This window comes from Andrographis paniculata, unplaced genomic scaffold (assembly GCF_009805555.1).
Source record: "Andrographis paniculata isolate CXL003 unplaced genomic scaffold, ASM980555v1 Contig98END, whole genome shotgun sequence".
Lineage (NCBI taxonomy): Eukaryota > Viridiplantae > Streptophyta > Magnoliopsida > Lamiales > Acanthaceae > Andrographis > Andrographis paniculata.
In genome coordinates, this window is record NW_026137637.1 from 62,039 (window position 1) to 83,536 (window position 21,498).

The 21,498-nt window shown below is 37.9% G+C and overlaps 3 protein-coding genes across 4 annotated transcripts; 2 read left to right on the forward strand and 1 right to left on the reverse strand.

Annotated features, from left to right (window-relative positions):
* The first annotated feature begins 1,324 nt into the window (after positions 1–1,324).
* LOC127243733 (exocyst complex component EXO70A1-like) lies at positions 1,325–9,689 on the forward strand. The gene is made up of 12 exons (XM_051263895.1): positions 1,325–1,703; positions 2,631–2,726; positions 3,265–3,470; positions 4,210–4,461; positions 6,227–6,365; positions 6,445–6,657; positions 6,897–7,102; positions 8,030–8,230; positions 8,313–8,412; positions 8,696–8,805; positions 8,902–9,048; positions 9,216–9,689. The coding sequence occupies exons 1-12, from the start codon at positions 1,518–1,520 to the stop codon at positions 9,331–9,333; spliced, it is 1,974 nt and encodes a 657-aa protein (XP_051119852.1). The 5' UTR covers positions 1,325–1,517; the 3' UTR covers positions 9,334–9,689.
* A 2,946-nt stretch (positions 9,690–12,635) lies between these two features.
* On the forward strand, positions 12,636–16,211 carry LOC127243984 (uncharacterized). 2 transcript variants are annotated; one of them, XM_051264251.1, is made up of 7 exons: positions 12,636–12,771; positions 12,926–13,034; positions 14,852–14,935; positions 15,102–15,150; positions 15,310–15,378; positions 15,646–15,758; positions 15,907–16,211. In XM_051264251.1, exons 1-7 carry the CDS (start codon positions 12,750–12,752, stop codon positions 16,064–16,066), a joined length of 606 nt encoding a protein of 201 aa, XP_051120208.1. In that variant the 5' UTR covers positions 12,636–12,749; the 3' UTR covers positions 16,067–16,211. The 2 variants fall into 2 exon arrangements, with proteins under 2 accessions (XP_051120208.1, XP_051120210.1); XM_051264253.1 differs by having other exon boundaries at positions 15,102–15,141.
* A 1,558-nt stretch (positions 16,212–17,769) lies between these two features.
* LOC127243992 (protein SMAX1-LIKE 3-like) lies at positions 17,770–21,409 on the reverse strand. The gene is made up of 3 exons (XM_051264264.1): positions 19,644–21,409; positions 19,211–19,472; positions 17,770–19,113 (listed from the first exon to the last, which is right to left on the reverse strand). Exons 1-3 carry the CDS (start codon positions 20,942–20,944, stop codon positions 17,848–17,850), a joined length of 2,829 nt encoding a protein of 942 aa, XP_051120221.1. The 5' UTR covers positions 20,945–21,409; the 3' UTR covers positions 17,770–17,847.
* Between the last annotated feature and the right edge of the window lie 89 nt (positions 21,410–21,498).

The following is a 21,498-nucleotide window of genomic DNA, read 5'->3' on the forward strand; positions in this document are numbered from 1 at the left end:
CCTTAACATCAACATTTCAAAGATCTAAGTAGAATTTTATTCAACTTATCCAGATGGTCCCGAAGAGAAGTACCTTCCTCCATTCGTAGTATGAACAGACGTTGCTTCAAAATCAATTTATTGGTTAGAGATTTCGTTATGTACAAACTCTTCAATTTCTTCAGAAGCCAACAGTAGTTTCCTAATCGACAACTTCGATGATTACATTATCAGACAGACACAACATGATTGTCGAGTGGGTATTCTCCTGCGGTATCCACTCTTCATCATCTATTTCTGCGCCTACAAATTTTGCTGCTTCAGTAAAGATTGCATCTTGATATGCTATAAGCCAAAATGATTTCTCCCGGTGAATTTGTCAACCTTTACGTTGAAAACAGACATTGTTGATCGACTCACGAAACTGTAGCAGCGCGGAAATAAACAGAACCCTGATAAAAAACGCGCAGGCTTTGATATCAGTTTGTTGTGACAGATTATGATTAGTGATCGAATAACAAATAGAAATATAAAGACGACACAGGTTTACGTGGTTCACCAACAACGTGTTAGCTACACCCACAGACATAAATAGAAAACAGATTTATTGAGAACGACTTAGTTATATATTACACATTTTATATCTCCAAGTTTATTTAAATTAAAAGAATACATTAGACGGATTTAACTAATTTCAACGAATTTAAATTCAAGTCATTTCAACCAAAAATATATATATATATATATATATATATAAAGAAAACTACAAAACTTCAAAATTCTCTGTCGGACCAACTAACTCAAAAACTTTGGATAATGCAGCTGCGTGTTTTTTTCTATTTAGGGCTCGGCCAGGTTTGTGGAACTGAACAAACACTCCCCTAAAGGATTTATTGGTATTAGCTATAAAACAAGACTTTGGATGAAGCCAATCGAATAAAAGGAAGACTGCAATTGCAAGCGAGGCAAACTACAGACAGGCAAGGCAAAGCACTAAACAGCCTGTCGTCTCTCTCGTCAAGTCTCGCCTCAATTCTCAAACTAACTAACCACCGTCCTCATCATTCGTCATTCTTTCATATTCTCATTCTTGCCCTCTAACTTCTTATTTATTTGCTTTCGCCCCACAGCCCAACCATTCTCGCATTGAGATTGAGACCAGCTGGGGACTACTCGCCACTAGAATATGTACTGGTCCTTTTGTCTCTCTTCGTATTTTTTCAATTATGAATTCAAGTTCACAGACATTATGCAGAAGAAAAAAAGAAGAAGCAAAGTAATTTAAAACTAATTAATTAGTTAATTCCAACTGAATAAAAAGTTTCTTGTAGTATTTATTTTCAAGTCTCTTCGAGTTAAAGATAAAATAAAAAGCCTGACGAGTTATATGGGGTTTCTTTTCTAATTTCCCAATCCAGTCACAGTTAGTCTCACGCTTCCGTTCCCTTTGACTCCATTCTCCCTCCGTATTTTCCTTTGTGTCTTGTTTCTCACAGAATTCCCAAGAAATTACGGAGGGAAGATAAGTGAAGAGAAGGATGGGAATTCCGGCGAGAAGAAGCGGTGGCGGAGGAGTGGCGGGGGTGGATGTGCTCAGTGGGAGAGCAGCACAGATGAGAGAGGCTCTGATGAAGAGCCAGTCCATTACAGACAATATGGTCTCAATCCTGGGATCCTTTGACCACCGTCTCTCCGCTCTTGAAACCGCCATGCGCCCTACTCAAGTACGAATCGCTTCATTACTTTTATATTTACAATTTTCGATTGAATTTCAAATTTGCTTCTTCTCTCGGATTAGCTTTGTAAATTTCTGGGTTTAATGACTACTGGAAAGTTGAGATCTTTATTAGTTGGTGAGGGTGCCCGTTCGAGATTTATTGATCTGTATATCCGCTGTTCGCTTTGGTAGAAATAACGTTCTCTTTTCATTTAAATCTGCTTGCCCTAGCCTTTTGGCCAGGGAAATGATGAGAGAACTGAGCTGCTGAGAAGATCTGGTTTCATATTTAATTCCTACTTTAATCCTTGTTATTCTAATGTATTAGCTACTTTTAGTTAGGCCCCATCAATATTAAGAACTTATATTGCCAATTGAAATGTATGTTTTGATGAACCGAATTTGATCATGCTCTCCCTATATTTAGGTGCAAAAATACCCTTGTCAATTAAAATCTGTTGTGATACTTGAACTCCACTTGGAAGCTTTTGGTATTTGTAACTTTTAATAGATCAGCCTTGGTCATTTTTTGTGATTGCCTAAAGTGAGGAAAAAATGATAACCTTGAAACTCCAGTTGGAACCTTCAAGTGCAAGCTTTTGGTATTTTTAACCTCTAATGGGTCAGGGTTTGCCATATTTTGTGATTTTCGTAAGTGAGCGGAAAATGATAACTTAAAAAAGCACTTTGTTTTGTTTTCAAAGATTCATCCTCAGCTGCTAATCTAAGGACTTCCACTAATGCACTTGTGCAAAAATTCTCTCTGGTGCTACGGTTCAATTTTATATCACATTTGCTCCCTAATTTTCAGGGGTTTATTACAATACCTCTAAGATGACGACATATTATATTACACATTTGCCTTGACTTGTACTGGATTATGATCTTTGTTTTGCTTATCATTTTTTAATTCACATTGGATTTGCGATTCTAGATTAGAACGCATGCAATTCGAAGAGCTCATGAAAACATCGATAAAACCTTGAAGGCTGCTGAGGTCATATTGTCACAATTTGACCAAACCCGCCAGGTAAGCTTCCCCTTATTGGAAATATTTATTGTTTACATTTTCTTTCCGTGTTTGATTGTTCAGCTGTAAGTTCAATGATAGATATGTTGAGTATCTTATTACTAAACATGAACTAGATATTTTTTCGGTCCTTTTCCTTCTTTCTTTCTTCCCTTTGAAAAGAAAAGGAAAAATAAGAAAAAAAAAAGCCGATGAATTGATTTGTATTATGGTGTTTTTATCCATTTCTATTGTATAGCTTCTGGCTTATGTCTCTTTAGGCACTGTTAGTTTCACATGAATACTGAACAGTATTTGTGAGGTCAATGTCCTGCCAGTAATGTGATAGATAAATATTCATTGTAATAAGTTGGAAGATCTAGTATTTGAAATTTATTTATGCTTTATAAGGCAATTTATAGTTAGCATGGTATTTGAAATTTCAGCTCTGCAGGACCCAATTCTACTAATCTAACTTCGAGTCATTTGTACTGTCTAACATGTTTAAGTCTATGACGTTTCAGCCTTCTAGCTACATGTTTTCCCTTGTTTTCTATAGGCTGAAGCAAAAATATTGAAAGGTCCCCATGAGGACCTGGAAAGTTATCTTGAGGCAATCGATCAACTACGGAACAACATTCAGTTTTTCAGCAACAACAAAAGCTTTAAGAGTAGTGATGGAGTCCTCAACCACACAAATACTTTACTTGCCAAGGCCATATCAAAGTTGGAAGAAGAATTCAAACAACTTCTGTTTTCTTACAGGTTTGTTTTTCTTTTCCTATAAATTTTGCATGCATGAAGTTAGACCAGTATTATTGTGCGTTTTATTGGATGACCCATTCTCAAATTTATTCTGATAACAGGTTTCTCTTGTTGTCAATTTCAACTTTAAACATATTCTCCCCCTAATTGTGAATTATTTTTATTATGCACTGACTTTTGGATTGGTATGGGTTTGTTTGGTTGGGGCATTTGAAATAAGTTTTGCATGTGATGTAAATAGGTTTTGGTGTGATGTTCTTAATGAGTATGGTTTTTTTAAATAATATTTTAATTTTTTTTTTCTTTTTTTTTTTTTTTTTTGAGGGGAGAAAAGTGATTATATTGCGAAACCAGAGCCAGATGTCCAAACGAACAAACCCTTTGTGTTTTGTGAATGTCTCATATTGAATATGAAGATATGAAAACAAAGACATGTTAATTGGCTACTAGGGAGGTAAAAAGTATTCCAATGATTACCAAACATTGCTAATTGTCTACTGTTGCTAGACCTCAGAGAGAATATTCTTCACGATTTAACATGTTTTCATTTCCTAATATCAGGTGATAATTTATCGATTATGCTTTTGAATTAGTAAAGAATGCATTCCTTCATTTTCCCTATGCTTTTTAGGTTCTGAGTATGCCGTGATGATTCCTTCTTTCAGCTCAAACATGGAAGTAATAAATCCGGTTGCTCATGTTTTTCTATTCTCTCTTAATAAAATTCTCATCTCTGCAGCAAACCTGTAGAACCCGAACGTCTTTTTGAATGCCTTCCCAATTCCATGAGACCATCATCAGGGTCACCTGGAGACTCTAGTGGCAAGCATCCATCATCAAATAATCACAATGATCAACAAAATCATGTTGCGGACAATTCTGTTTACACTACACCAACTCTGATTCCCCCCCGAATTCTGCCTTTATTGCATGATCTAGCACAACAGATGGTTCAAGCTGGAAATCAACATCAATTACAGAAACTATATAGGTAATCATCTTTATTTTCTTCTAGAAATGTGAGGCCTAAATTTGGATTTGTGCTCTTTTCAAAGGCTATTATTTTCTATATAGTGTTAATTTTAAATCTTAGTCGTGTTGATGACTTGAAAGTTGATAAAATGTAGGGTGTGTTTGGTTGGGGTTTTGGATTTGAGTTTGGGTTTGGGTTTGAATAGTAAAAACTTTGATTTTAGTATAATATAAGAAATAAAAAATTGATATTTGATTTGATGTTTTTGAAGAAAAAAAATTAGTGAATAGTAAAATCCTGGGCAAAATCCTCCAACCAAACCCACCGATCCTGGTTTTCTTTTCTCTGGTGATCCACTTTTCAATATTGATTGGGATCACAATGCTTGAGAAAGTCTTTTTAACTATTCATCCTTTCAAGATTTATGTGCTTCTGTTATTCTTTTGGAAAATGATCCTAAGGTATCCTATTTTTGGTACTAAAAAATGCTTGAGTAACTTCATTAGTTTAACTTGATCACTAGTGACAGCCATCTTTACCTCTGAGCTGCCATTAGGACTTAAAAAAAAATAAAAAATCTGTTTGCATTTCTGAATTTATTTATTATACAGATGATATTACTCCATATTCAATTGTGGCTCTTTTGCTGCTCGACACTGTTTTTAGGAAATTACTCTATAACATTAGCTCTTCATTAAGATAAGAATGTTCTGTAGTTCTCTGGTTCTCCCTACTCCTAGAAGGCTGAAATTTGGCTTTCAAAGCTTCAATTATTTTCCCTTACAACACTGTTTCTAACTTACTGTGCCTTGTATACCCTGAAGTTTCCTTGTCAGACTATCTCAGCAATGAGATCTGCCACTGTTTTGTAGACTAGTTTATGGAATTGATCTCCATTTTGGATTACTAAGACTTATTTTTTTGTGAGATCAGTAACTTTGAGTAACCTCTCTTCCAAAGTAGCCTATAACAATAACAATGTTTGAACACTGTTGATCTTCATTGAGTTGGAGGGGAGCAAATATTTCATGTATTTTCTCATGACGATGAATTGATCCACTGTACAACTGCTAGGTTTTGTGAGTATGTTGATGATTCCTTGTGAAAATAGTGCATGAGGATATTGGATTATAATTTGGTTAGTGTTATTTTCTTTGTAATAAACATAAGAAAATTATTTTAAAGAAAAAGAAAACTAACCAAAATCCTTTTTTGTTTTTTTTTAAAAGAAAAGACAACATTTTAACCTAATTAACCACAAAAAACAGTAATTAATATTAATGAAATAGAGGAATGCACCTCAGCATATAAGTATTACTTGAAACGCATGGCGAGGGGAAAGCTCATTTGGAATTACCTAAATATTAGAAATTCTCAATTTTATATTTACTGATCATTAGAATGGAAATGAGCGTGGGGAATGCACTTTGTTCGTTTAACTGGGATCCTAAAATAATCATAGGCAATTTATTTTTGTGATTGTATGCTATAGTTCTAGATGTACAAATACAGGGGATTTGTTGAATTTTATTATTATTGAAGATGATTAGAGTGTTCTTCTGTTTTGGTCAGCAATAGAGACAAAAGAATCATTCCAAGGATATATAGTCTCTATAAATTTGATTGTTCAGTCCCATACACATTGAACTTCCATCCATACCAGATGACATTTTATTGGTCCACTTAAATGCATACCATGTAAAATGCACATGAAATTCGGGAAGGATCTATTTAGCAACTGTTGATCTATGGTATGATAAAAAGAATATGCACTACTATGCAGAGATATCCGGTCTCCAGTTTTAGAAGAAAGCCTTCGCAAGCTGGGTGTGGAAAAGCTCAGCAAAGATGATGTTCAAAAGATGCAGTGGGAAGTTTTGGAAGCTAAGATTGGGAACTGGATCCATTTTATGCGGATTGCAGTATGTTGTATTATTGAAAAAGCTTCTGCATAATTCTTTGAATTTGATCCGAGTTAAAAAATTATTTGTGCTCAAATAGGTCAAGTTGCTGTTTGCTGGAGAACGTAAAGTCTGTGATCAAATTTTTGAGGGCTTTGACTCTCTCACAGATCAGTGTTTTGCTGATGTTACTACTGGAAGTGTTGCTGTGCTACTTAGCTTTGGAGATGCCATTGCTAAAAGCAAGAGATCCCCTGAAAAGTTATTTGTGCTTTTAGATATGTATGAAATCATGAGAGAGCTTCATTTAGAGGTAATGAAAATATTCTTAGGTGAATATCTTGTAGGATGTGAATTGGATGCTGGGTATGTTTAAGGGTTTGGTATTCTAGAAATGCTTAAAGCAGCTAGGTTAGACAGGCCCATTCCATTGTTTGGGATTTCTTTCATTACTGCTAATCTATGAGTATTAGTCAAGGTGTCTGTGCCATTCAAGCTGCTTTAACATGTCAGCAATATAAAGATTGTTAACAGAGAAATTTAATCCTGCAGATAGAAGCACTTTTCAGAGGTAAAGCTTGCAATGAAATTCGAGAATCTGCTGTGGGATTGACAAAAAGGCTTGCTCAAACTGCACAAGATACTTTTGGTGACTTTGAAGAGGCAGTTGAGAAAGATGCTACTAAAACTGCTGTTGCAGATGGGACTGTCCATCCTCTTACTAGCTATGTGATCAACTATGTGAAATTCTTGTTTGAGTAAGTCATCTTGCTATAATCTCATCAATCATCATAAACATATAATATATAGAAATGGTAAGACAAGCCCTTTATTTGTGATTTTTAAGTTTTGATTCCTTAGTGATAGCCTTTGAGTTATAAAATAATCTTTAAATACCTCTCTGTATTCACATTGTAGCTTTTTAAACTAATACACCAGGAAAATAGCAATCATACCTTTCTTCTTTCTTTCTTTCTTGTTTTTTTCAGTTCAATGTTTTTCATGCAATGTTTAGAATAAGAGCACATGCCAACTTTATGTAGTTCCCCAAAGATGGAGAAGTTGACTGTTTAAGCAAGCATGACCACCACCATTAAGCTAGCGGAATAAGAAAGTATGAGTATTGTAGACATTTCTAAGAAGAAGAATCCCATTAAGTAGTGTGTATTTTCTTCAAGAGGACATGTGTATATACTACTATATGTAGGGGAACCTGTTCTTAATTAGTCTATTATGTATTGATCATTCAAACTATGTATTGTCTTGTGTATGTACTACTATTTTCAGTCATAAAATTGGGAACTTTGTTTTCTTGAAAAAGAATATATATATATACACACACACACGTATAATAATTGTCATGGGACTACCTGTTCTTAATTAGTTGTGCACACATTATGTATTGATCGCACAAACTATGAATTTGTTGTGGTGCCTCTCGATGACTGCTGAATGATCAATAATGTTATATCAAATGGTTTCTCAATGATTAGTAAGCCACATACTATATTCATTTACAATCTTATTTCTTCAAAATATCTTCATTATCATGCTCTAGCAGAAAATTTGTTATAGACAGGCTTATGCATATGCATTTCCTATTTCATTTTTAAATCATGTTAACCATAAACATCAAACCTACTTCATATTGATGCAATCAATCATTATGTTACCATTTCTTCCAGCTACCAATCAACACTGAAGCAACTTTTCCAAGAGTTTGAAAAAGGAGACGACTCAAATTCACAGCTAGCAGCTGTAACAATGCGAATCATGCAAGCACTTCAGACCAATTTGGATGGGAAATCTAAGCAATATAGAGATCCCTCTCTTACACACTTGTTTCTGATGAACAACATCCATTATATGGTCAGATCTGTTCGCAGGTTGATATCACATTTATATGCTGAGCTATGTCACTGCTAGCTAATTATTTGTTTTTTGAGGTTTTTATTTGCTTGTGTTTAGGTCAGAAGCCAAGGATTTGTTAGGTGATGATTGGGTTCAGAGACATCGGAGAATTGTGCAGCAACATGCAAACCAGTATAAGAGGATTGCTTGGGCAAAGGTATTACCTATGTTACTTATATGATGCACATAAGTTAAACCTAAAATTGGTCATCCATCTCCAAACAATTTTAGGTTTAACTATAGCTATTTATTCTGAGAATCCCACATTTCAAATCACAAGTTTCAGAATATATTCTTTGAATCTGTAGTAATATTTAAGCTGTATGGATTTAGTAGAACGTGTCTTTTCATTTTAAAACCTTCTACTTTCTAGGAAGGTGACCATGGGATTTATAGTTGTCTTTTTGGGTTTGCGATTCACTTTCCCTTTTCTTTCACAGATCCTGCAATGCCTTTCTGTCCAAGGCTTGACATCATCTGGGGGTGGCAGTGCTGTTGGCCCCGATGGTGGAAATAGTAGTGGGGTTTCTAGAGCGATCATCAAGGACAGGTCTCTGGACTAAACCAATTTGGAGAATGTCCATCATATTGTTATCTATTTATTGCTTGCTAGCTGTTGACTTAATAATTGCGATGCATTATCCAGATTAAAGACGTTCAATATGCAATTCGAAGAGCTTCATCAAAGACAATCTCAGTGGACTGTGCCTGATACTGAGCTTCGAGAATCACTGAGGCTTGCTGTTGCTGAAGTCTTACTTCCAGCATACAGATCCTTCATTAAGCGATACGGGTACTGCCTTTTATGTTTTTTCCCTTTTGCACTGTATTAAATATTAAAAACAAAAGTATAATGAGATGTGATAATATCCCCCATAAAGTTCTGGAAAATGTGGACTCCAACCTGCTTTTCAAGTATGGTATTCCATTGACACAGTTGTGCCTCTTGACGCATCACAGGCTCTTGGTGGAGAATGGTAAGAACCCCCAGAAGTACATCAGGTACACACCTGAGGATCTTGAGCATATGCTTGGAGAGTTTTTCGAGGGCAAGAGCTTAAATGAGCCTAAGCGCTAGGCCTGAGTAACTCAGCTGGTCGACTCTACTCCACGACTCCCTCCCTTCATTGACCTTGGCTTTTAAGCACCATCTCCCCTGCTACTTATCCTTGGCATGACTTTATATGATTGGGCTCTCTAGTTTATTCCATGTGCAGTGGCGTATTTGTATTATTTGGCCCCATTTGCTGTTGCTGTGAATGTTTTTTTTTTTTTTTTTTCTGTTGCTGTGAATGTTCCGGACAGAGACATGAGAGAGTAGGGTGGTCAGATTTTGGATGTGCTTACCTTGTAAAATATGAATAATATATGTATATGTATTCTTGTAAATGCTCTTGTCATTCGCCTTTAAGTTACTGCTCTGAGAACTTGCAACTGTGCGTGCCATTCTCAGGATGTTCGCTCTTGTTGTCAGATAAACACAATGATGCGTGTATTATTTATTTATTTAATGTGTGTGGTGTGTGGTGTGAATAATGAATGATGCATGTATTCCAAGGCAGGAATGCTATGTTGGCTGCAGAATAAATCAATTTAAAAATGGGATAACATGCTCTATAGGGCATGAGTTCTCTTCTTCCGTGATCCATTTCATGTCAACTCCAATTCTCTAAAGTCAGGAGTGAGGCGCTATTGCTATTAAGATCCATCTTGCTTCATATCGAAGGATTCTCTGACAGCAAATGTTCTCTGCCTGTTGTTCTAGCTAAAGTCTCATGCTTTTCAGTACTGAGTTGTCTACCCTATTCTAATTCTAATAGCCATTACATTTCTTGTGAGTTATTAGACATGAGATATCTAGGCTATAGGGGGGAGGGGAGCAACTGCAATGGTAACTACAAATAAAAACATTATAATCTCATCTGTCCAAGTAATATCTGAGAAAAGGAGAGCACGTGGAGAGAGAAAAAGGTAGTGGAGAGAGAGAGACAGAAAAAAATAAAAAAATGATTTGAATTAGACTTCTTCTGCAACATGGTCTGGTCAAATTTTTAAATTTTTTTCTGTCAAAATAAAAGCTACTGTGTAATGTATTTTTAAAAGTGTTAGAAAAAGTTTCTAATATGATATTAAAATTTTTTTATAACAAAGTCATTACAATTGTTCTAAGAGCCGCCTTTTCCTTCAATTTAGTAGTTCCTGGATTCAAAGTAAGCAGTCAATAGTTATTGGTTCTTAGGTGAGACCTAGAGTGCAGCCAACTAAACTCGAAGAGTCAAATTCGGAAAAAAAAAACACATTGTATGGGAAATATGTTTTTAATGAACTTTCGTTAATCAAATGAGATTCAATTAAAGAAATAAAGTCACAATAATATCTATGTTTATACAAAAGAACCTCGACCGCCAGAATGATAAATAGATTAACATCGGGTAGGTTTAGATTAATCCTAACCGGATGAGGAAGAATTTAAAGTGTTCATCACTTTGTTATGTATCGGAAGTGAATTTTTTATTATACAACAAAACAAGAACGAACTTGTGATTCAAAGTGGGGCAATGAATGATATTTTACATTGCTGTGTTATTGTATTTTACTACATATTTTTACTATTTTTTTAAAAATATTAAATTAAGTAATTATTCTTTTTAATATTATACTGTTATAAATTTATTTTACATTCAAAATATCACATTAAATAATTATTCAAATTTAATTTTTTGCTATTAAAAAATTCAAACCCTAAAATTAAAACCCACAACCAACGTTAGGGTCACAAATCCAATTAAAACCTACAAACAACTTTAAGGTCACATGTCCAACCTCGTACCACACCAGGCTGACGAGTAATGACATTTGTATAATTCATGCTAAGTACAATTATTTATTGTTGATGTATTTTTTAACAAATAAAAAGTAAAATCCGAAAATAAGAAATTATTTTCGAATTTGATATATTTAGTGTCTGAGATTTAGGAATCTCTAAACACTGTTGTACGGTACAGAAAATAAACCGGAAAATAAAAACTACAGACCGGAAAATAAGGTGGTGATCCCCAAAAGCAATTATCTTGAATTTGATGTCGATTGAAGATGATTGAAGATAAAAACTCCGCATCCTTAAATATTCCTTCAAGAAAACGTTTCAGAACCGTCGCCTGTTGGTTACAGCAACCGCCCACTAATTTCTCCTTCATTGACACGTGTCTTACACCGTCTCGCCAAACGCTTCCACCAATTCCAGAACTCAACTAGCTCGACCGACCATTCCAGAGACCAATTAGTCGCTAGACCAAACGACTCATTGGTCGCCCCATTAAGCGACTGAACTACTGTTCACTCAATTAGGCAACTAATTAACAGACGTTCGCTTGGTCCAAACTCCGTATTGACCAACTCAACCGATGGCAGACCAACCGACTGCGAACCAACCGACTGCAAACCATCCGACTTATTGATCCGACTTGCTGACTATCCATCCGACCTGGGGACCTTCCGACCTACGAACCGTCCGACCTGTAGACCGTCCGACTAGCTGACTATCCGACCTGCGGACCGTCCGACCTGTAGACCGTCCGACTCGCAGACTATCCGACCTGCGGACCTTCCGACCTGCGGACCTTCCTACCTGCGTACCGTCCGACTCGCTGACTATCCGACTTGCGGACCTTCTGATCTGCGAACCAACCAACCAGACCAACCGACCGAGGACCAACCGACCTGCCTATCTGACCGCAGACCTTCCGATCTGCCAATCCGATCGAGGAACAACCGACCTGAGCGCAAATTTTTTTCCTTTTCCATTCAACTTAGTGTCTAACTTCCTTTAAAATCCTGCTATCCTTATTATTATTATTATTATTATTTTTTGTGCGTAACATTTATATTATATAAATAGTATAATTATTAAATTAAAAAATAATAAACTTATTTTTAGACCAATAAAAATAAATGACAATCTTCGATGAGCCAAAAATATATATATTTTTAAGTAAGAAAAATGTACTAGACAAACGAAAAAAAACTTTTTGAAAGTAAAAGAGTATTATGCTTAATTGGCTGGAACAAGAGAATAATAACTTGTACTCTTTCTTTTGGCTGTCATTTGAAATTTTGTAATAAATATTTTATTAATTAGTAAAATTGTTAGTTAATAAAAGCATGTAAATTTAGCTAAAAATTAAATTTTGATATTTACTAGGAAATAAATATTTTGAATGAATAAAAAGAGTAAAAATGATAAAAATGATATCTCGAGAATTAAAGAAAGCCTCTGGAAAGAAATTGATTTGAAGCCGACAAAGGAAGGGAAGACCTGAACATGAATGACAAAGGGCTAACGGACAGAAATACAACACGTGGCGCCACGACAATCATCAGTTCACTCTCCATTTCTTGGGAGCCGCCCAACCCAACCCAACCGGCCAATCCTTTTCCTCTTTCGTATCTACAACCATATGAAGTATCATTTTTCTCTGCCCGCCCCCGCCCATCATGGATAGCTGGAGTGTGCAAGGTAAAAAAACAGATTACTCCTTTCCACTTGCTGAAATGCATCACTCACTCACTCACTCACTCACTCTTGTTCACCGGCTTTCTTTTGGTCTGTTGTTGTTGTTGTTGATGATGATGATGATGATGGTGATGGTGATGGTATTTTTTGAAGACAGACACTGTGAAGATCGCTGAGGATCATGGACAACCCAGAGAAGCCACCTCCTCCGATTGCAAACCACAAGGAGGCGTATTGGATTCTATACTCCCTCACCTCCTCAATCTGTGAGTTCCCTTCCCTTCCCTTCCCTTCCCAGCTTGTACCATAGGTATGCAACCGTCAGTCAAGTCAAGGAATATCTGATGTGAGTAGCATATGAATTGATTTGGTAGACGATTCTGTGTGTGCCATTCATGAGCTAGCAGTAGCAACTAGCAACAGCAGTATGAATTGGAATGATTGGTGATGGGAACAGAATCAATATACTCACACATATAAGATAACACAGCTGGGAATTCCCTATTTAACTGCCACTTTGATTTTGAGATATATGCTCGCTCCATTGCTGTCAGCTATTCTGGTAGAGAGAGTGAGCAAATCTGCTTCCATGTATGCCTGCCTGCCTATTCAAGTCAAGTCAAGTCATTTCCATACAATCAGCCAGTTTGAACATATAGCAGCATTAATCTCAAGCTTAAGTTGCTAGTTCTTTGGTAGTCTGAGTGTGCAAGTCCTTAAAGGATCAGTCACTTGAATCAATCATTAAGGTGTGGGAAATTCATGTTCTGGCAAGTAGAGAGAGCTGACTATTTTACTTAACAGCTTATTAGTCTCTAGTAGTTGCTTGAGACTGATTTGTAAGAATACAGGAAAGGAACTCTGATTTTCATGATTCCTTGAACTTTGAAATGAAGGACAAAGCGATGTGTTAGACAGCATCTTCTTCTTCTTCTCCTCCCAAAGATTTTTCATGCCTTTTTTCAGGAAGAAGCTCATTCTCTTATTAGTTATTACCATATACCGTTCGAGGATGCCTGTCGATATTTAACAAAGTGTGAAGTATATCAAAATGAAGGTGAAAATGATGATATATGGATATATATATGTGGATGAATGGAATTAGTCATGATCATGACTAATTTGAGGATAATATTGTGTAATTCTCTTTACTTCCTTCCTGTAATATAAGAATACTTCATTTACTCATACTAAAGGAAGAATCCTTTACTATTCACCAGTAAAGAGATAATGTGTTTTCCTAAAAAATATTGTGATATTTTACAATATCATTATTTGAAAATATTATTTTTAAATTAAGAATTTAATTCTTGCATAAAACCTTTAAAACTTCAGATTTAATTAATTTTAAATTTGAATTGGCAAGATTGAATATCTTCAATTTAAATTTGAAATGGCGTACTTTCAAGAAAATATTCTATTTTTTTTATTCAAAATTCAAGTTGAAATCTTTTCATAATAGACATTTCTCATCTATATATATCATTTTTTGTCTTCACAGAAATTTGGAAGAGAGTCTTGTTAATCTGAAAAAAAAAAAAAAAAAAAAAGATAGTGAAATACTTTCATTGAGAATAATCTTCCTTCGTAATTCTGGAAAATATATTCTTTCATACACAAGTAATCTATCAACCTTTTACGTGCGAGAATTTTGCCCAATTTTTTAGTGTTAGTTTATTTTATCTTCATATGAATTTCGTAAAATCCGAAGCGTTCGAAATATCGTAGAAGAAAAAAGAATTTAAATGACTCAGAAATATATCTAAGATCATTTATACAATGCAAAATTCAATTTCTCCCCATTTTCTTCAATCATATACGATTTCTCTAACATTTTTGCCATTTCATTTCTACTGTGTAAATGATGTTGTATGTCCATTTTCATGTTGAGATAGATTGATTAATTATGTAAGCATCTTTCAAGTTAGCTTATGATTTGAAAGATATAAATGCATTCTTGGAAATGAATGAATCAAGGTGTCTTTGAACCATATATGATATAATATGATCATATATCTATTTGGCGATCCTTTTTGGAGATTCAATTAATCAAAGTTGTGATCATATATGTAAATAATCTCAGATATGCATCCCGAGCAACACCTAAAGATTTTGAAATCTACGCCTCAAATGCAACCTTTGAAGACCCACTGATGCGAGCACATGGGTAAGTAAGCTCGTTAGTCCTCCCACTTAAATACATTGGCTGTTGTTGTTGGCCCAAGTCCAGTTCAGTTCAGTTCAATTCTTTCATTATTTGTTAATTTATATTGCAGTTGTAGTAGGAGCCATCTTTTTATCCTTGGGTGATTTGCTTGATTGCTTGGCTGCAGGGTACCACAAATTAAATCGGCATTCTATTCCCTTGCCAAGGTAGTACTTGTACGTATATAATGTGGATGCATGTATAATTATATTAGAGGAGGCCTGGCTTGCTGCTTTAGGTTCATCCAAAAAAAATAAAGCATGCAGTTTGTTGTTTTGTGTTGCTGAATGATTGACTGGAAAGTAGTTTGACTACAACGCAATGCAATATTGCAGATCTTCAGTGAATCAAGAATCGTGGAATATAGTGTGGAAGAGAATGTAATATCGCCTGGAAGGGTGGAGGTGCGTGCTTGCTTGCTTGCTAGCTAGCTAGCTGCAGCATTAATTAATTAATTAATTAATTGAATAGATTATATATTAGTAGTTTCAGTACTCCATCAATCAGTAGTTGGGGGGCTGGTTACGTTGTTTGTAAGAAACAGCGACAGCAACAACAATAATAATAAGAAGATGCTGACTGACTGACTGTCTGTCTCTGTGTCTGGTGTTGTGGTGATTTGTATGCATTTGTGGATCCGATGCCGGTGCCGATCCAATCCAACCGAGCAGATACTGATAGATAACAAGCAGCATTACAAGTTCCTGGGAAGAGGCATCGACATGATATCACTCATCAAGTTGTACACGGATCAGGATGGCAGAGTGGTTCGCCACGAGGATTGGTAGGTACACGGACTGCCATTGTACTGCTGCTGATACTTTATAGTATACACTACTACTTGGTAAATGGTAGCAATAGCTAGAGAAGACGACTCTAATAATAATAATAATAATAATAGTAAGTGGAAGTAAATATGGTGGTTGGTGCAGGTGGGATAAGAAGCCGATATGGAACAGAGAAACGGCTAAGGTGGCGGTGGTGGGCCGTATTGCCGAGGCCACGCGGAGAGCCTCTATGCTGGCCACCCATGCTCTCATGCGCTTTGGGAGAGACCCATCACCATCACCATCACCATCACCACGACCATGACATCAGTTGAGGTGTGACCCAAATACTCCATCATCATCATCATCGTATAACAATAATATATGCCAACAAAATGCTATCTTGTATGATTTGGGTTTGGGGATTGTCTTTGTATAACGAATGAATGAATGAATGATATTTATTTTCATCGTGGAAAAAGGAAAATTAAAACAAACACAACTTGCATCCGCTAATCGTTGTTGTTTTAGCTTTTGACTGTGACTGAGTGGGTCTGAGCCTGGTCTCTGTTCAATGCCACTCACCCATTTGTATGATCTATGACGGTCAAGGGTTCCTTTTTCAACTTTTGCGGGATCCCAAGGCTTTCACCATCATTATCGGATCATTCATAATAAATAGTGTATATAATGATGATGCAATTAGTAGTGGAACAACAATATTGATATATAAATGTGTGTGGTGGGGTGTGGGTGTGGGTGTGGGTAGTGGATCGGAGTTGGAGATCCCGAGGAGGAGGCTGCCCTTACTTCGATGCAGCAATATCATCACTACCTAGACTACCTTTTCCCTTTTTTATTCTTATTATTTCAAAACTTTACCTCTTTTAGAATGAGAGAGAGAGAGAGAGAGAGAGAGAGGGGAAGACCGACCGACTGACTGACTGACTGACTGATCCATTAGTCTCATTGCTATCTCATGGTCATAGTATTTTATTTGAACTAATTCCTCCTCTCTCCACCTTTTTTTTCTTTCCCTAAAGACTCTCACTCACCCACTGCTGCATAAAGATCAATGTGTGGAAACTTTGTCTCCTTTACCCCAAATCCAATCCCCCACCACCTCACTTTGCTTTTTTATTCTCTCTCTCTCTCTCTCTCTCTCTCTCTCTCTCGCCATCTAGATCTTGATCCTGCTGATCATGATCCTGTGATAAATGATTACCCCTTAATTGCCTTTTCATCATTTACTCATGAATAATATATATATATATGTATATATGCCTTACCCTACCCTTGTTTCCCTCTCTACCTTCTCATCATCATCGCCATCATTTAATCATCTACTTAATTTAACTATATAATACTAGTAATATCTCTGTGCACTATATATCCCACTATATGTGTATATATATGTATAATAATAATATAATATCCTCCATTATGCACGTTTCACTAATCTTGTCTTATATATACATGCATATATAATCTATAAATAATTCAATCAGTCCTTCAGTTCTATGCCATTTGCATTGGCGCCATCTATACAATTAACTTAATATATATATATATATATTTATATCCAGTTTAATTCATTCATTCTTGAGTTAAGTCTCATCGTTTAATTGAGAAAGAGAGAGAGTGAGAGATGCTTACCGTGACTAATCAAGTGTAGTTAGTTAACTCATAATATAATAAAATAACTGATCATTTGCAGCCATGCATGCAGAAAGAAACTCACGTATACATACAATAACTTCAATTAAACTCGAAGTTCTGTTGGTTTGACATAAAATGAAATGAAATATTCCATATGTAGTAGTACCGTGTCAGCAAATTCGTAATTCTTCTCCTTCTTCATCGAATTAGTCGTCAATCAAATTAATACCATCTCCTTCCTTCCTTCCTTCCTTCCTTCCTTCATACGAGTACGAAATAATGAAAATAACAAGAAACTAACACACACACACACACACACATACACATATATATAACCCAATATAATTAATGAAGATAAGACCCCCAAAAGATAAAAAATTAAAACACTTATATAATTAAGTATGGTGTTTTAATTATAATCAACTTCTGTGGTCGTCACATTCAATTTTACAAGACCTGAATTGTGAACACTACTTGCTTATCCACTAGCTCCAAAATCCCGTTTTCACTAAGTGAATAGTTCTGATCATCATCACCTGCTTCACCTTCGCCACTCGCACTGATGTTCAAATCCCAGATCCCAAACTGCTGCTGCTGCTCTTCCTTCAACTGATCATCGCCATCTCCATTGACGATGATGTCTTCCTCTTTTGTCCTTTCTGATGATCCCTTCTCAGCATCCCCCTCCACCTCCACCTCTACCTCTACCTGATCTATGGAAATAGGACAAGGAGGAGAGCAATTAGCTCTTGATGACTCGTCACTACCGAAGATGACAATGGCATCCCTCAGAAACACAATCTTCCCATCAGGATGATGAGGCGCCGCATGTCCATTCCTCACTGCTCTCTTGAACCCCTTGAGAGAGCTATAGTCCATATGACCGACATCGTCGATGTAGAACACACGCCGCGGGTTATCTTGCACGGCCTCCACAAATCTGTCATAAGGGCGGCAGCTTCCACCATGCTCACTAGTTCTTGCCCGCTTGTTGCTCACTTCTTCGGCCGAATCCTCATCAGCTCTTGTGGTATAGTTGCTAGATCCGATTCCGATTCCGATGGAAATGTAGCTATCATGAGACCCAAACACGGTCTTGGCTATCTCCCTTGCAACAATCTCCTTCCCATCACAATCAGCACCTAAAAAGAACAGCCAACAGTCTTCCCTTTCGGATCTCATCATGCCTGACCTGCATTTAAGGACTGTACTAGCAATGTCCCGGATGATATCTCTCTGCCATGGGACTTTCCTTTCCAATGCATTGGAAAGAATGCCCAGGTTGTCTGAAGTGAACTCCTTGAACTTTTGCAGGCAATAGCCCAATTCCTGGCTTGCTTCACTAGATGAAGCTGAGTTGGGGCTTGAATTGGGGTTAGACAGGAGGTCAGGTTTAGCTGCTGCTGCTGATGATGGAAATAACAATATCGGTTTAGAAACTTCGACATCGCTCACGTTTGGAAATACTACTTTATGCTGGTCAGATTCCCGAATTGGCTCGTTAAAGATAGCAGGCCAATTTAGAAGGCTTTGGTAGTGGAGCTTGTTATCATGAGGTTTCTTATGTCCACTGGATGATGTCGAGGTTGAGGAAGGAGGGGAGGGCGACGGCGACGGCGAGGATAAGTTGAAGAGAAAATGAGGTGCTCTTCTGTGGACAGAACGGCATATTGAGTTCCATTTCTTGCAAAGATCCTTGATTTTGGCACATTCCTGCAACCAAATATAATAAGTTGATTGAAAAGAGAGTTAAAAATCAGCTGCGGTATCAAATATATATATATATATATATATCAGCCATCCATCAAACCTGATCAGCACTGTTGTCGTGTTTCCTATTCTCAACCATGCACTGTTGGAGCCATGAAGGCAGGCTCGAGCTCGAGGCAATTAATGGCCTCAGCTCTTGCCTATCACTGATCAGGACCGACTGAGCTTCTTTCTTGAAGTTGTCCGAGCAATCTGAGCAGCAGACAAGTTGCTTCCTGATCCCAGCCTTCAGAAACAACCAGTTAAAATCGTCGGCCGCCGCGTCCTCCTCCTCTTTTACTTGATCATACATGCCAGCGGTACTGGTTATACATCACAGCAAGAATGAATTGTTAGCCGGATGATGAGCTTCATTAATTCCCATGACTAATTATATATATGAATGTGCAAATGCATTTTAATTTGGATAAGAGAAGTAGTAGGAGTGGTGAAGATTTTTTGTTTTGTTTTGTTTTGTTTTGTGTGAAACATACCTGTCAAGGCTTAGATTAAGGGCCAAGGTGGAGTTGGGAACGGGCAGCCTAAGAGGGTGGAGACACCAGAGAGTCTCCAAAGAGGGCCTCCCGAGCCTGCACTTGGCGTAAGTCTGCGGAGTTGCAGCCCCCATGAGCCACAGCGGTCTTTTCTTGTTCTCCGCGGCCTCCTTCTCCCCGCATATCATCCTGCTGAGCTCCATCACCATGTACTCCACTGGGCAGTAGCAGCCGCCGCCGCCGCCCCCCCTTTGCGACGACCAGAAGTTGGACACCCAATCGAGATCCCCCAAATACAGAACGACTCCTCTATTCATGTAGGACTTCACCAGGGACCGCAGCTCCCCGAGTCTTATTTCGAACTCTTCCCTGGAGATGTTCCTCAGGGTGAAAAGCGGGACACTTATGAACTGCACGAACCTCATGTCGGCGGGGACGGCGTCGTCTTTTCTGTTGAATGCTTGGATCACCTTCCTGACTACGTTCTCAGCAACGGCAGGAGACTCGGCGACAATGACAGAGTTCTTGGTGTTCCTGTCCATCATGGCCCTGATGAGGATGCCCATCATCGCACCATCATCATTCTCAACGATCTCACCTCCTCCAACATCAGCTTTGGTGTATAACGGCAATGTGAAGTGAGCTAAGCTTGTTGTGGGCGGCGGCGTTGTCTGAGGCAGAGCGACCTTCTCAAGACCAGCAGCAGCAGCTAAGCACTTGGTGCCGAGTCGGGCCTTGACGGGAGGACTAGCCCGAGAGCTGCATTTATCAATGGACACGGTCTTCTCGACGTTGGCCTTGACCTGAGTGCTGGAGAAGCCAGCTTCTCTCATGACTCGACTCACACTCGGGTCATCGAGTATGGAAACCACGAGCTGCTCAATCTCCACTTTGAGGGCTAGTATGGACTGCTGTTGCTGCTGGGTGGTCTCGATGGAGCCGCGACGCTGGTGGGCCTGAGCGCGCTTGAAGGCCGCAACGAGAGCATTGGAGAGGGAGGGGGGGATGTGGCAGTGGGGGTGAGGGGCGGCAAGGAGAGGGGTGGAGGCAGAAGTGGGGAGGCGGTTGAGGGCGACATTGAAGCAAAGCTCGAGGGCTTTGTACTGGAGGGGGTGCGAATGGGACTGCAGGCAGGCCCGCTTGAGGAGGCCGGCGGTGGAAGAGGCGAGCAGGGCGCTGGCGACGTGGAGCGGGGTGACCTGGGCGTGGCCTCTCCGGCGAGCCAGGCTGACCGCCTGCTTCACCACATTGGCTGCTTCCGGTGTCAGGGACTGCTGGAGACTGTATCCCCCGCCTTTCATGCTCCTCCTCCTCCTCCTCAGCCAACTGAACTTATTGGTATCAATCAATTAGTATTGATATCTATCTCTGTACCCACAACCAACCACTGTTACTGTTAATTAGTAGGTATTGAACCCTATATATCAATCACTATCTATCTATATATGTGTATTGTTGATTGCTCCGAAGCAATTCAAATGGAGCAGCAACAATGATATGATCGATGACAATGATATATAGTAGTAATCAATGAAATGAGGCGTCTTCTTCTTAATTAATGATTCATTGGATCGTCCAAGAATGTTGTGGATGAGGAGGGGGTTTAATAAGCTAGAGGTGAGGTGGTGAAGTGGGATGATGTTGTTATTATAATTGTGTTGTGCCTTTCTTGTTAGAGTTGGTCTTGTGAGGTATGGTGTATAAAGTGTGTTCAAAAGAAACACGAATGTGTAAAAGTGGAACTGAAGGCATGTGAACCAAAGCTATGTTGTCTGTCTCTTGCAAAGAAAGAGGTAAAGGTTTGCTACCTAGCTCATGAATGATCAATATTCAACAGTATAAATAAAGAAGAAAA